The sequence below is a fragment of the Chelonoidis abingdonii genome, chromosome 7 (genome assembly GCF_003597395.2).
Source record: "Chelonoidis abingdonii isolate Lonesome George chromosome 7, CheloAbing_2.0, whole genome shotgun sequence".
NCBI classification, from domain to species: domain Eukaryota; kingdom Metazoa; phylum Chordata; order Testudines; family Testudinidae; genus Chelonoidis; species Chelonoidis abingdonii.
Genome location: NC_133775.1, coordinates 70,082,057 through 70,095,473, shown reverse-complemented (window position 1 = coordinate 70,095,473; position 13,417 = coordinate 70,082,057). Strand labels below are relative to the sequence as shown.

General features: G+C 46.6%; 1 protein-coding gene across 1 annotated transcript in view; it reads left to right on the top strand.

Moving 5' to 3' along the window:
• The first annotated feature begins 1,395 nt into the window (after positions 1-1,395).
• Positions 1,396-13,417, top strand: part of LOC116839185 (regulator of G-protein signaling 5-like) — a 76,641-nt gene continuing 64,619 nt past the window's right edge. The window contains exon 1 of the mRNA XM_032804922.2: positions 1,396-1,498. Coding sequence (XP_032660813.1) covers positions 1,455-1,498 — 44 coding nt within the window. The 5' untranslated portion in view covers positions 1,396-1,454. The remainder of the gene's footprint in view (positions 1,499-13,417) is intronic.

The window sequence follows — 13,417 nt, the reverse complement described above, 5'->3', positions numbered from 1 at the left end:
AGGGTCTTTCAGCTATAGACACTGGGAATACCCTCCCAGCCTAAGTATACAAGTACAAATTAAAATCCTTTCAGCCAAATACACATTTGAACTCCTCTCAGCCAAATGCACATTTGCAAATAAAGAAAACAAGCATAAGTCTAACTTGCTTTATCTACCTAGTACTCACTATTCTGAACTTATAAGAGCCTGTATAGGAGAGATTGGAGAGAAACCTGGTTGAACATCTGGTCACTCTCAGAACCCAGAAAGAACAACCACCAAATTCCAACAGCACACACAGAAACTTCCCTCCCTCAAGATTTGAAAGTATCCTGTCCCCTGATTGGTTCTCTGGTCAGGTAACAGCCAGACTTACTGAACTTGTTAACCCTTTACAGTCAAAAGATATAAAGTACTTCTGCTCTATTAACTTCTACTATCTGTTTATGACAACAGGGGTGGGCAAACTATGGCCCGCAGGCCAGATCTGGCCCATCATAGCTTTGGATCCAGCCCACGGGATTGTCACCCCCATGGTGCCATGGGCCCTGCACCACTTCCAGAAGCGACCAGCGCCATGTCCCTGCGGCCCCTGGGGGAAGAGGGGCGGGGAGAGGGCTTCCGTGCACTATCTTAGCCTGCAGGCACCACCCCCAGCAGCTACCGTTGTTTGGGAACAGGGAACTGCAGCCAATGGGAGCTTTGGAGGAGGTACCCGCAGGCGAGGGCCGTGCGCAGAGCCATCTACCCTGCCATCCCAGGTACCGCAGGGATGTTGTGCTGGCCACTTCTGGGAGTGGTGCAGTATGGCGTGGGACCAGAGCAGGCAGGGACCCTGACTTAGCCCTGCTGCACACCATTGCCACCCCAGAGACACTCCAGGTAAGCGGTGCCGGGCCGGACCTGGCACCCTGAATCCCTCCTGCACCCCATACCCCAACCCCTGCTGCACCCCTCCTGCATCCCAATCCCCTGCCCTGAGCCCCCTGCTGCATCCCTACCCTAACCCCCTGCCCTGAGCCTCCTCCTACACCCCACACCCCTCTTGCACCCCAACCCCCTGCCCTGAGCCTCCTTGTATACCCCACACCCATCCTGCACACCCACCCCTTTCTCTGAGCTCCTTCTGGCACACGGGGCACCCCCCCCACCCCGCAGTCCCTCCTGCACCCCAAACCCCTGCCCCAGCCAGCCCTACATTCATGGCCCTGCATGTAATTTCCCCACCCAGATGTGACCCTTGGTCCAAAAAGTTTGTCCACCCCTTCCCTAGTGTCTGCTGAGCCCTGTCTGCTCCGCAGCTGAGATTACTCTGTGGGATGCGACTGGAGTGTCTGGCTCTGCTCCAGGGCAGAGAGCGCCTCTATATATGCTCAGAGAGGGGAAAGCTGCATCACAGAGAGAAGTGGAGCCGCCTCGACCTGCCTTCTCCCACGGTCTGCTCAAAGCTGAGGAAATAACTGCTTGACAAAATGTGCAAAGGATTAGCTGCCTTGCCACACACATGTCTGGAGAGGTGAGAACAATGGGTGTTTGTGCAAAGACAAGATGGTTGTTGATTTACAGGCAAGATTGCTTCAATTTCTTAAATTAGATGGGGGCATTTAAATATGCAAATACTTAGCCCGGTGTTGTGTTGGAGGGCAACGCCTGAGGCAAGGTCCTGCATGCCACCCTGTCCAACACAATGGACAGTTACAGCATGTAAGAGAAAAGCAGGTATCAGTATTGTTCCAAAGAGCAGCGGGAGGGTGTCTTTCCCTGTACGTTGCTCTGACTGTTCTCTGGGCCGCAGGGGCCTGGTGCAAGGCAGCAACAGCCCGGACCCCCGACCCCGCACCTCCGCCGCGCGGGGCGGGGCGGGGCGGCTGCTCTCCCGGGCACTGCGGGAATGGGCGGCTGCCACGGACCGGAGCAGGCGGGCACCTCTGGCCCCTGAGCTCGCGGTGCGGGCGGGCGGCTGCCCCGGACAGCGGAGGGCAGCCAGCTTCCCCGGACCTTTGAGTTCACGCGTCCTGCCGCTGCCGGCTGCCCTGGCCACCGCCCTAGGAGCTCGCGTAGCCGCCGGGGGGGGCGGTCCCGGAGTTCGCGGGGAGTCTGTGGGATCCGGGCTGTACTGCCGTTTGGCTGGATCCTGAGCTGACTTATGCTCACACTGAGCGAGTAGAGGTGTCAATGAGAGACCACACATGTAACCCTGGAGGCTTGTGCTTCAAGAAACACCACACTTAAAATGCGCTGCTGTAGTGAAGATACTACCTATGCAGACAGGAGGACTTTCACTTCTCCCATCCGCTTAGGTACCCCTCCTCCCGAAGAGGCGGGTGCTAGGCATTGTCTACAGCGGGGCTAGGTCAGTTTAACTGCATCACTCAAATGTGGATTTTCACACCCCTGAGCTATGGAATTATAAATCATTTCCTAGTGTAAACCTGAGTGTAGTCACAATTCCTTCCTGCTTCCTCCTTGCTGTAGGGGGGCATTCACTTGTGCTGGCCAAGGCTACCAACAAATGTCCCCACTCTTCATACATGTGCAGGGAGCAGACTTACCTCATTGAGCAGAAGGTAACAAAAGTTCAAACCATTCCCTGACCCTACCCACACAGTTTCTGTGGGAAGTGGGGGGTCAGCAGCTGTGTGGCTGACTCTGACAGGACAAGGCTGGGCAGCTTGTGCAAGGGTACCAGGCTAGTGCTCACTCTTTGTGCCTCCCTTGCACAGACATCTTGTACAGCTTGCAATCTAGCCCTGAATACAGAGTGCTAACCCTGCATCTGGAACAATCTGAGAAAGCAACAGTTACACTAGTGAACTGGCCAGCTACATATTACCTGGTCAAACACATGAATCTTTACAAAGGGTTTCTGTTCACAAGCCCTAACTGCAGATCTGGAGCTGGGCTATTTAGATCGGGGAGGATTGGGTCTATTGTGTAAATAACTGGAGATACTGAATGAATTGGTGGATCTATATGTGCCAAGTCTGCTGTTTCCCCTGTAGATTTGTGACCCATTATACAGAACTAGAGACACAAGGAGACAAAGTGTGCATATATATATGTGCACACTTATCTATCTATCTATATGTATATGCACACTTTTTGTGAAGCCAGGCTTAGTGCAATGATCTCATGAGATCAGAATGTGATTTGTGGCTGTTAAGAAATAGCCTTGCTCTTAATGTTTCAAAGTCCTCTCCTGTTTCCTGGATTTCTCTCAGAATGTGAATTATCCAAATCCACAGTCCCCAGCCCCTCTGACAAGGCACAGTTCTTATTCAGCTATTTCACAATTTTTGTTGTTGTTTTTATTAATAGCCACTTTTCTGACATTTCTCATTCTATCCTACTTGAGGTACTTCATACTTGCTATGAGAACTTCTAGGGGCCACATTAGAATTTTCCAGGTTGCTCCCTGAGGTCAGAGAGAAAATACTTTTACAGAGAAGACGGGCTGGATTTGCAGGTCCCTGGCTGGAAAATGCCTATCTTAGGTGTATAAGCTGGGAATTTCAGAAGCTCCTAAGGGATGTCAGAGCACAAATCACAGGGACCCCTGCACCAAGTCACTTGGTGTTGGGAAAATCCAACCCCTCATTACTAGTTCTTCTAAGAACCCCCAGGGCAGAGCTGTTGCAAATGGCTGACTTACTCCATTTCCTTCTAACATGTTTGTGATTGATTAAGAAACAACTGCACTAATAGGTGTTCCATGTGCATGCATACATGTTGTGACAAAGTTCCTCCTCTACTTTGGTGGGTCCTGCACTTATTGGCAGATTTGCTCACCTCAGTGATCTCCCCCACAGTCTGGATCAACTCCTCCTGTGTCTGATCAGGAGTTGGGAGGTTTGGGGGGAACCTGGGCCCACCCTCTACTCCGGGTTCCAGCCCAGGGCCCTACGGATTTGCAGCTGTCTGTAGTGCCTCTTGTAACAGCTGTGTGACAGCTAGACATCTCCCTAGGCTACTTCCCCAAGGCCTCCTCCAAACACCTTCTTTATCCTCACCACAGGACCTTCCTGCTGGTGTCTGATAATGCTTGTACTCCTAAGTCCTCCAGCAGCACACCCTCTCAGTCTGAGGCCTTGGCTACACTCACACTTTATAGCACTGCAAGTTTCGCACTCAGGGGTGTGAAAAAACACCCCCCTGAGTGCTGCAAGATAAAGCGCTGTAAAGCGTCAGTGTAATCAGGGCAGCAGCACTGGGAGCATGGCTCCCAGCGCTGCACGCTACACCCATAAAGAATGTGGTTTACATGCAGTGCTGGGAGAGCTCTCTCCCAGCGCTGCCGCTCTGACCACACTCACACTTCAAAGCACTGCCGCAGCAGCGCTTTGAAATTCGAAGTGTAGCCATACCCTCAACTCCTCTCACACACTTCCTCTCCTCTGGCTCCTCCCCCATCTGACTGGAGAGAGCTCCTTTTAAAACCCAGGTGCCTTGATTAGCCTGCCTTGATTGGCTGCAGGTGTTCTAATCAGCCTGTCTGCCTTAATTGGTTCTAGCAAGTTCCTGACTACTCTAGTGCAGACCCTGCTCTGGTCACTCAGGGAACAGAAAACTACTCACCCAGTGACCAGTATATTTGCCCTCTACCAGACTTCTGCACCCCATTGGCCTGGGTCTGTCACAATATGAACAAAGATTGTAGCACTAATATTGGCAATATGTAATAAGAAGTCCTCTCTCCTCATATGGTGCTGGTCAGACACTCTAGACTCTCTATACTTGTGTGTAATTTCCTCCTCATACTAGGGGTCAGTTACACTGTAACTTTAAAATACCTCTGATGATTTGTGCAAGTATCTATAGTTTAAGAAACTGTGCTCTCAGTTTTCTGCATGAAGGAGCACTGACCCTGGGCTCACCATGCTCTAGGACAGTCTTTAAAACTAACAGCTAACAAATAGACTCTTCTAGAGACTCCTCCACTTAACAAATAATTAACACAAATCTGATGCAAATTTGCTGTCCATTTTGTTTTTGCTAGGAGATTTTGTATGAATGTAGCTACAGCTTAAATCTATCCATCCTCCTTTACACAAGTGTAAATGACAACAAAGGGACAAATTCTCATATACAAACAAGTTCTTTTTTCACAACTCTGGCAGTGTCGAGGGGCCTTAAAAAGGGCTGGCCTTACCATGAGGCAAACTGAGCTGGCCACTTCAGGTGCCAGACTGGGGGAGGGCACCACTATGTATTCTCTCTGCTCCAGATGCACAGAGATGGTGGACTGTTGTGCTGGAGGAAGGATGGCACAAGAGAATTAACAGGCAGGCAGGAGAAAAGGTGACAAGAAATAACAGAAAGCAAGCAGGAGCTGCAGGGAAAGAGACGAGGCGGAGGAGCCTCTTATGTACCTCTCTAGCACCCCCAGGAGGAGCCTGGACTGATTAACACCAGCTTCACAGGGAGCTTCCTATTTTCTGCTGCTTCCCTGAACCCACTTGAGGAGAACAGGCAGTCAACTGAAGTAGTAGGAGCCACTTAGGCCCTTAAGACGCTGATATCTTCTCTCACTCAGGCCCTGCTACCAGCCTGCTTATTTGTCCCCTTCAGCTGAGTATTGAGAGCCACTATAGCTGGCACAGAACAGGAGTCATGAGTGAAAGAAGAAAACGACTCTCTAGGGCAGCATTCAGAAAAAGCAAGCAAGCAAAGAAAGCTTTTCAATCTAAGCAGGAAGGAGCTCTCCTGAGATACATAGACACAAATGTTCATGGTGAGTCTTCTGACCCCAGGGAGGATTTGAGTGGTGTGGAGATGCCTGATCTTCCAAATAGTCAGAATGCAGGTGACCTGGCAGCTACTGCAGCATCCATACCACCATCTCAAATAGATGTAAGGTGACCAGACTGCAAATGTGAAAAATCGGGACAGGGGGTGCAGGGTAATAGGAGTCTATATAAGAAAGACCCAAGAATCTGGACTCTCTCTATAAAATCAGGACATCTGGTCACCCTAAATGAATGTAACTGTGCATATTCCTGAAGGAAAGTATAGATCAGAGAAGTGTGTGGTGGAGGCATAAGAAACAGTAGCTGCTGAGTTTAGTTCCTTAAGTCTAGGTGATCCAGGACTGTGGATCCACTTGAGCAGTAGCCTGAGGAACTTCCTTGCTCTGCATGGACCGTAGCAAATGAAAAACTTCATGTTCCCCAAAGACAATGAAAATAGAAGTTTCCATCCAACTCATTACTGGCATGAAATCCCCAATGGTGACAAAGTGGAGAGGCCATGGCTTATGTACTCAAAATCCCAGAATGCTGCATAGTGTTTTTGTTGCAAACTCTTCCAGTCTTAATGTTCCAGCCACATTTGGTTCTACAGGAACAGAGGACTGGAAAAATCTGGCTAGAAATCTGGCATGCCATGAGAAGGCAGCAAATCACCAGAAAGCATTCCATAGGTGGAAAGAGCTTGAGATGAGACTAAGGTTAAAGGCCACCATTGATAATCAGCATCAAAAGAAGATTGTATCAGAGTCCCTTTACTGGCAAAATGTTCTGAAAAACTCATTGCCATTGTGAGAATGCTTGCTACCCAAAACTCACCATTGCGTGGCAGCACTCAGATTAGCTGCATGTGCCAAACCATGGAAACTTCCTTAAAATTGTGGAGCTGATGGCTGAGTTTGAAGCTGTACTCCAGGAGCAACTAAGAGTCGTCGCCACCCAAGAAATATACACAGACCACTACCTTGGAAAAACAATTCAAAATGAGATCACACAGTTACTGGCAACAAATGTCAAACAGAAGATCGTGGTAGATCTGAAGTCAGCAAGATATTACTCTGTTATTCTGGACTGCACACCTGACATCAGCCATACAGAACAAATTACTTTAATGGCATGTTTTGTAACAACAACAACAGAACCTAGTGAAAATGTCCCTGCAGTGGTGACTGTCAGAGAACATTTTCTAAAATTTATTGATATTGATGATACTACAGGAGCTGGTATGACAAATGTGCTTCTTAAAAAGCTGGAAGATATGGGAATTGTGATAGCTGACGTGAGAGGTCAGGGCTACGATAATGGTGCCAACATGAGAGAAAAGAACAGAGGAGTGCAGACATGGATCCAAGAGTTAAACCCTTGAGCTTTTTTTGTCCCATGAAGTTCTCATTCATTCAACTTGGTGGTCAAAGTGATGCAGCTTCAGCTTTGTGAGGCTGCTGAATTTTAATGACAGGTTTCAGAGTAGCAACTGTGTTAGTCTATATCTGCAAAAAGAACAGGAGTACTTGTAGCACCTTAGAGACTAACATTTATTTGAGCATAAGCTTTTGTGGGCTACATGTAGTGGAAAATACAGTAGGAAGATATATATATACACAGAGAACTTGAAACAATGGGTTTTACCATACACACTATAAGGAGAGTGATCAGTTAAGGAGAGAAAAAGAACTGTTTGTAGTGGTAATGAAAATGGCCCATTGCCAGCAATTGACAAGGAGATGTAAGGAACTGTGTGTGTGTGGGGAACAAACATTGGAAGATAGTTTTACCTTTGCCATTACACAAATGGCAAAGGATATTTGGGATGTTGCATGATATTCCAAAACACCTCACTACACCTAAAGACAACCTGCACCAGCAATGTAGGGCACTAGAGATAGTGTTGACACATAATGACATGCACGCTATTGATGCGAGTGATTTAGGTGATGAACTGAAAGCCCTTTCAAGATACGTTTCAGCAGTATCAACTCCAAAGGCAGTTCTGGAATATATGTGCACAAATAAGATGACCACCCTCTCTCCAAATGCTTGGGTTGCTCTGCACATACTTCTAACACTTCCTGTAACAGTTGCCAATGGAGAATGCAGCTTCTCCAAGCTGAAGTTAATAAAAACATCCACACTACACAATGACACAGGAGAGGCTAGGTGGCCTTGCAACCATCTCAATAGAGCATGAGCTGGCCCAGACTGTGGACCTTCAGGAAGCAGTTCAAATTTTTGCAACCAAGAAAAGCACCACAGAAAGTACCACTTTGATTATTCAAACAGATAAAAATGCCAGTGTTTACTATGCAGACAAAAAAAGTTTCAAATGCCTGAACAGCTAATGTAAGTTAAGTATTACTTATAATTTTTGAACAAGGCATTTTAAGTTGTTAGTTCTCCTTTATTGGGCTAGGTACCAGAGTAGTACTATGAGAGGAGTAGAACAGGAAGAAGGCAGAATTGAGACCTTTCAAAATTTTGGCTAAGCAAGGGAGTATGGGGGCATCATTTGAGCTCCTTGCCTCAGGTGCCAAAACGCTGTGGGCCAGCTCTGGCCTTAAAGAGTATAAATGTAACTTAGGACACAGGAGCCTCAGTGTAAATGAGAATTGGGAGCATGCTGTGTAAGTCAGTGGAGAATTGGAACCTTGGCTTCCGCCTGATGAGGATTTTCTGGGGACATTTGAAGGGGAAATGGTTTTACCATTTTTGAGTATGACTAGAGTGTAAACAATTCTTGTGACAACTTTTTGAGTAGTGCCACAACCAGCCCAGTGAGAGGTTAGCAGGTTACAGGTTCCATAGAGACAGCACTCATTCAACATCAGTACCCTACCTTGGGTCAAAGGAAGCATTTGCATTGTCTGAGCTGTGAACCTCTGAAAACTGTGTAATGAGTATGCACAGTAGGATATGGGGAGCATTTTCAAAATGCTTATATGACTTAGAAACTTAAGTCCCATTTTCAAAGGTGATTCAGGCACTTAAGGGCTCCAACCCAACTGACTTTCAGTGGGATAATAGAGCTTTTGAAATATTCCCCTTGATCAGTGTGCTTGCCAAGAATAGGCCTAAGGCAAGGGCTTGTCTACCTGGGGACCAAGTTTCCTTTTAAAGTGAATTAATCAAACTGCATTAAGAAGTAGTGCCTGGAAGTGCAGATGTAGATCTAGAAAATGTCTCCTAGGCAAACACTTCCCTGTAATAAGTGGACAGTCCTATATTCCCCCACCTTCCTTCTTAACCTATTTCTCTGTCCCATGCAGAGCTCACACCCTTGTTCTTTAGAGTGGAATCTGCTCCCTGTGCAACCATAGGCTCACAGCTAACAGCCAGAGCAGACCCTTCACTGGTCAGCTTTGTACCCTCCTCCCTCTTTGAATTGGGTTTACCTTCAGTTCCAGAGCTCATAGAATCCTTAATCACCACAACAGTCTCCCTGACTCCAGCGCCTATTTCTCCAGGCGCTCTTCTACAACACATTTTTCCTTTACATTCTACAGTGGGTTTGGTTTCTTGCTTAACTGCCACTTCCCATCAGCCAGCAACCTGGACAGTCTCCTTTCCAGCAGGCAAAACACTCCCATCTGCCCAGGGGTGGCTCTAGGGTTTTTGCTGCCCCAAGCAGGCTGCCCTTGGTGGTTTGCCTGCGGAGGGTCTGCTGGTCCCGCCTGCGGGAGGTCCACCGAAGCCACGGGACCAGCGGACCCTCCGCAGGCAAACCGCTGAGGGCAGCTTGCCTGCTGCCCTCATGGCACTGGTAGAGCGCCCTCTTTCCCCTCCCCCCCCCCCTCCCACACCACTCTCTCGCTGTGGCACCCCCCCCCCCGCAGCTTACTGCCCCAGGCACGTGCTTGGGGTGCTGGGGCCTGGAGCCACCCCTGCGTCTGCTGCAAGGGATAGCCACTGCTCAGGAGCTGGTTTTACCTACTCCCATCCTTGTCAGCAAACTGCTTCACAGGGCTGAAGAGGAATTAGAGACATTCCCATTTCCAGCAGTTTCTATAGCTTTGGTCTTTCCCACTAGGACTTCAGCACAAGATTCTTTCTTGCTGCTGACCAACCTCTGGACAGTCTGAGCCCAATTTAAAAAAAAATTGTTATTCAGATGAATTTGTGTAGGATTATGAAGGGCCACAGGAACAGTTAATTCAGTTTGCATATTCTCAGTTTCCATGTGCACTTTAGCTAGAGGCAGAAGGATTTTGTGACCGACCCTCCCCCCCATAACAAAAGCTCTGCTATCTGTCCTGACAGTACCTCTCTCTCCTGAACCCTCTCCTGATCACAAATTTCTGCACCAGTATCTCTGCAAGGAGAACCTTGCTATCTATTCTGACAGCCTTAGAGCGCTTACTGCTTGGCTGTGCCATGGCAATCTTTACAAACACTGCATGATAAGTGACAACTGTCTGAGGTCCCTCTGTGTAGCAATATTTCCATGAGTTGCGTGCTGCATGTTCCTATTGAGCACAGGGCATTTATTCTTCAGGTGCTCAGTAGAATTAAGATATCCCAGATCTCCTGTCAAAGCAGAAGTGCCCAGGAGGTGCTGAGGACTAAAGGAGTGAGGTTGGGGAGGTGAGCGTCCAATCTCTCATCCACCTGCCTTCTTCCCCGGGGTAAAGTAGTGACCTTGCTTCCCAAACTTTAACCCCTATGCTTGTGATTTATTCCTACTAGGTGCTTGGGATTGCTCAAATTTATCTTTAAAAGCTGCAAATCCAGTGACTGTTTCCACCTTTTTATCCCATAACACTGTTTTACATCGTTAGACATATTCAGGAACTGTTCCTGAGCAACCAAATCACACATTCCTTCAAAGCTTGTAATACTTTCCCTGTTCCTCTCTTGGTTGGTTCACTGGATATATAAGCCACATTACTTGATCCAGCCTCTTGTAAGACTTCTAACTTTTACATCTGAAACTTAAAGTTATCTAAAACTGTTTTGAAGGAATTGGTTTTAGTTTACCATAATTTGCATCTTATTGATTATCGCCAGAGCTCTCCCAGTCAATTTTGCAACATGGAGCATACATTGTTTAGTATTTTAATTACTTTTGAGAGACTATTACGTGCTGTACACAACTGCTCCCACCTGTGGAGTTTTGGAGAGGTTGAGCACCCTTGTGGGGGTTCTGGCTCCTCCACTCCATTATGGCCAGGTCATGCTTCATTTCTTTGTCTTTCAGTTCCATGGCTGTCTTGTAAGCCAACTTCTGTCTGGCTGCTTCCACGTCAATTTCCATCTGTTTTAATTCCATCTGTGTTTTATGTATTCTGCCATTTTCCTTTGCTTGAAACGTGTGGAGCACCAGTGTTTTGGTAATTTCACTTGTACTCATTTTATTGTTTTCTTGTCCTACTTCTTGTACCCAAAATAAGCAAGCAGAAAATAAAGCCAGTAACCGCTTTGTCAGTAGCCACCACACTTGAAACTCACTTAAAAATCAGTGTCTAAGAGCAATATGCTGTGCACATTATCCTGTGCAACTACACCACTGTGATGGGTTGCCCCCCCGCTTTCAAGATGCTACCTGATGTGCTGAGATACCACTGAGTCCACTTGTTCTGCCAGCATGGGCCCCCTTAACCTGTCTTGCTGAGCCAAGCTATCAAAACTTCTTCTAGGCAGATACACACAGGCCAGAACAAGCTGCAGATCAGCTCTGGGAAGACTCAGCTTAAGGGACTGCCCCAGAACACAGATGTCCACCTCTCTTGGAGTGCAGGCCCAAATGTATATATCTTTCACTATATAGAAAAATCTATACGATGTAAGACCATAAATTCACCCCCTCCCTCAATGTGGGAGAAGATATGCACAGCTTCTCTTCCCCACCTGCAGTTGGAAGTTAATAAAATCTGTTTTGTTTATTAAACTTGATTTATGTAACTATAAAAAAAGGTAGATTAAGCAGATTACTATTTGCTAAAAAAACAAAAACAAACATGCAGCTTGATTCACTAAAGAAACAGGATACAAAATGTGATTTCTCACCTAAATGTTGAATTTAGGCAGGATGCTGAGTTCTGTAGCTCAGAGTTCCAGTTATTATTCTTAGACTGAACCCCTGTTGCAGTCTGGACTCTCTCCTACTTTTCCTTCAGGTTAGTTCTTTTGTCCCTTCAGGTTCTTTCAGCAGTCCCCTTTCTTGGGTAGGCAGTGGGAGAGAGAGAGATTAGGAAGAAACAAAAAAGATACTAACAGCCCATCAGATTTCGTGGCCTGCTTTCTGGTGTGTCTTCCCAATACACACCCACTTGTAATTATTACATATTTCTGTATCTAAAAGTTAAGAATATGGACTGATACATACAAATTAGATAATTGCATTCAGTAAATCATAACCTTTCCAGTGATATTACATGTGCCATCTTAGTTATTTTGTAATCATAAATATAGAGTAACACCACAAGCACATCCATGTGGCAAGAGAAACCCAGACAGTGCTGTCTAAGCCCTCCCCACCATTGCCACAATGTGAGGGCACCTCACAATCCTGCAAGGCACGAATGGTGTCTCAGAGACTGAGTGCCTGGCCCAAGTCTAGGCCAAGGGGCTGTGGCACGGCCAGGAATTAAAACCAGGTCTCAAGTCCAGAGTGTTGGAATTATTTATGATATGGTTAATGTCTCATGGTGCCCCAAGTTCTGTTATTAAATCCAAGGGCCAAATTGTATCATACAATTGCTTTAAATGTGTACATTCAACACAGTAACATTCAGAAGCTTGTGATCATTACTACTCCAGATAGATCAGACAATAGTCCGCGCATCTTGTTTGCCCCAGCACGATTGGGCTGTATCTGATAAAGAACCTTCACATTCCTGGCTCTTTATTCTCTTCAGCTAATGTGCTTGGGGGAGAAAAAACCCACACAAACCAGTTTGAAGCCATTTGTCTTTACTACTTTCCTTCCTCCATAGCCTCCCTTTGTCTCCTCCCCCATCTTCGCTTACCGGATGGACAGTGGGAATGTTTGTTTTTTTTAAGGACATTTTTCTGTGTCTTGTTTCAGAGTGGTAGCCATGTTAGCCTGTATCAGCAAAAACAAGGAGTACTTGTGGTGCCTTACAGGCCAACAAATTTGGGCATAACCCACTTCAGATGCATGAAGTGGAAAATACAGTAGGAAGATTTACATATACAGTAAATGAAAAGATTGGGGTTGACTTACCAATTCTAATGAGACAATTCAATTAAAGTGGGCTATAAACAGGAGGAAGAATCAGTTCCAATCTTTGTTCAGGCCTAATTTGATGGTGTCCATTTTGTGAATTAATTCCAGTTCTGCACTCTTGTTGGAGTCTGTTTTTGAAGTGGAAGAATTGCCACTTTTAGGTCTGTTATTGAGTGCTCAGGGAGGTTGAAGTGTTCTCCAACTGGTTTTTGGATGTTATAATTCTTGATGTCTGATGTGTTTTTTTTTTTCCTTTTGCATAGACTGTCCAGTTTGGCCAATGTACATGGCAGAGGGTCATTACTACACACCATACAACAAAAAAACACTAATCCAGGAACCAATCCCTGCAACAAACTCTGTTGCCAACTCTGTCCACATATCTATTCAAGGGACATCATCATAGGACCTAACCACATCAGCCACACCATCAGAGGCTCCTTCACCTGCACATCTACCAATGTGTTATATGCCATCATGTGCCACCAGTGCCCCTCTGCCATGTACA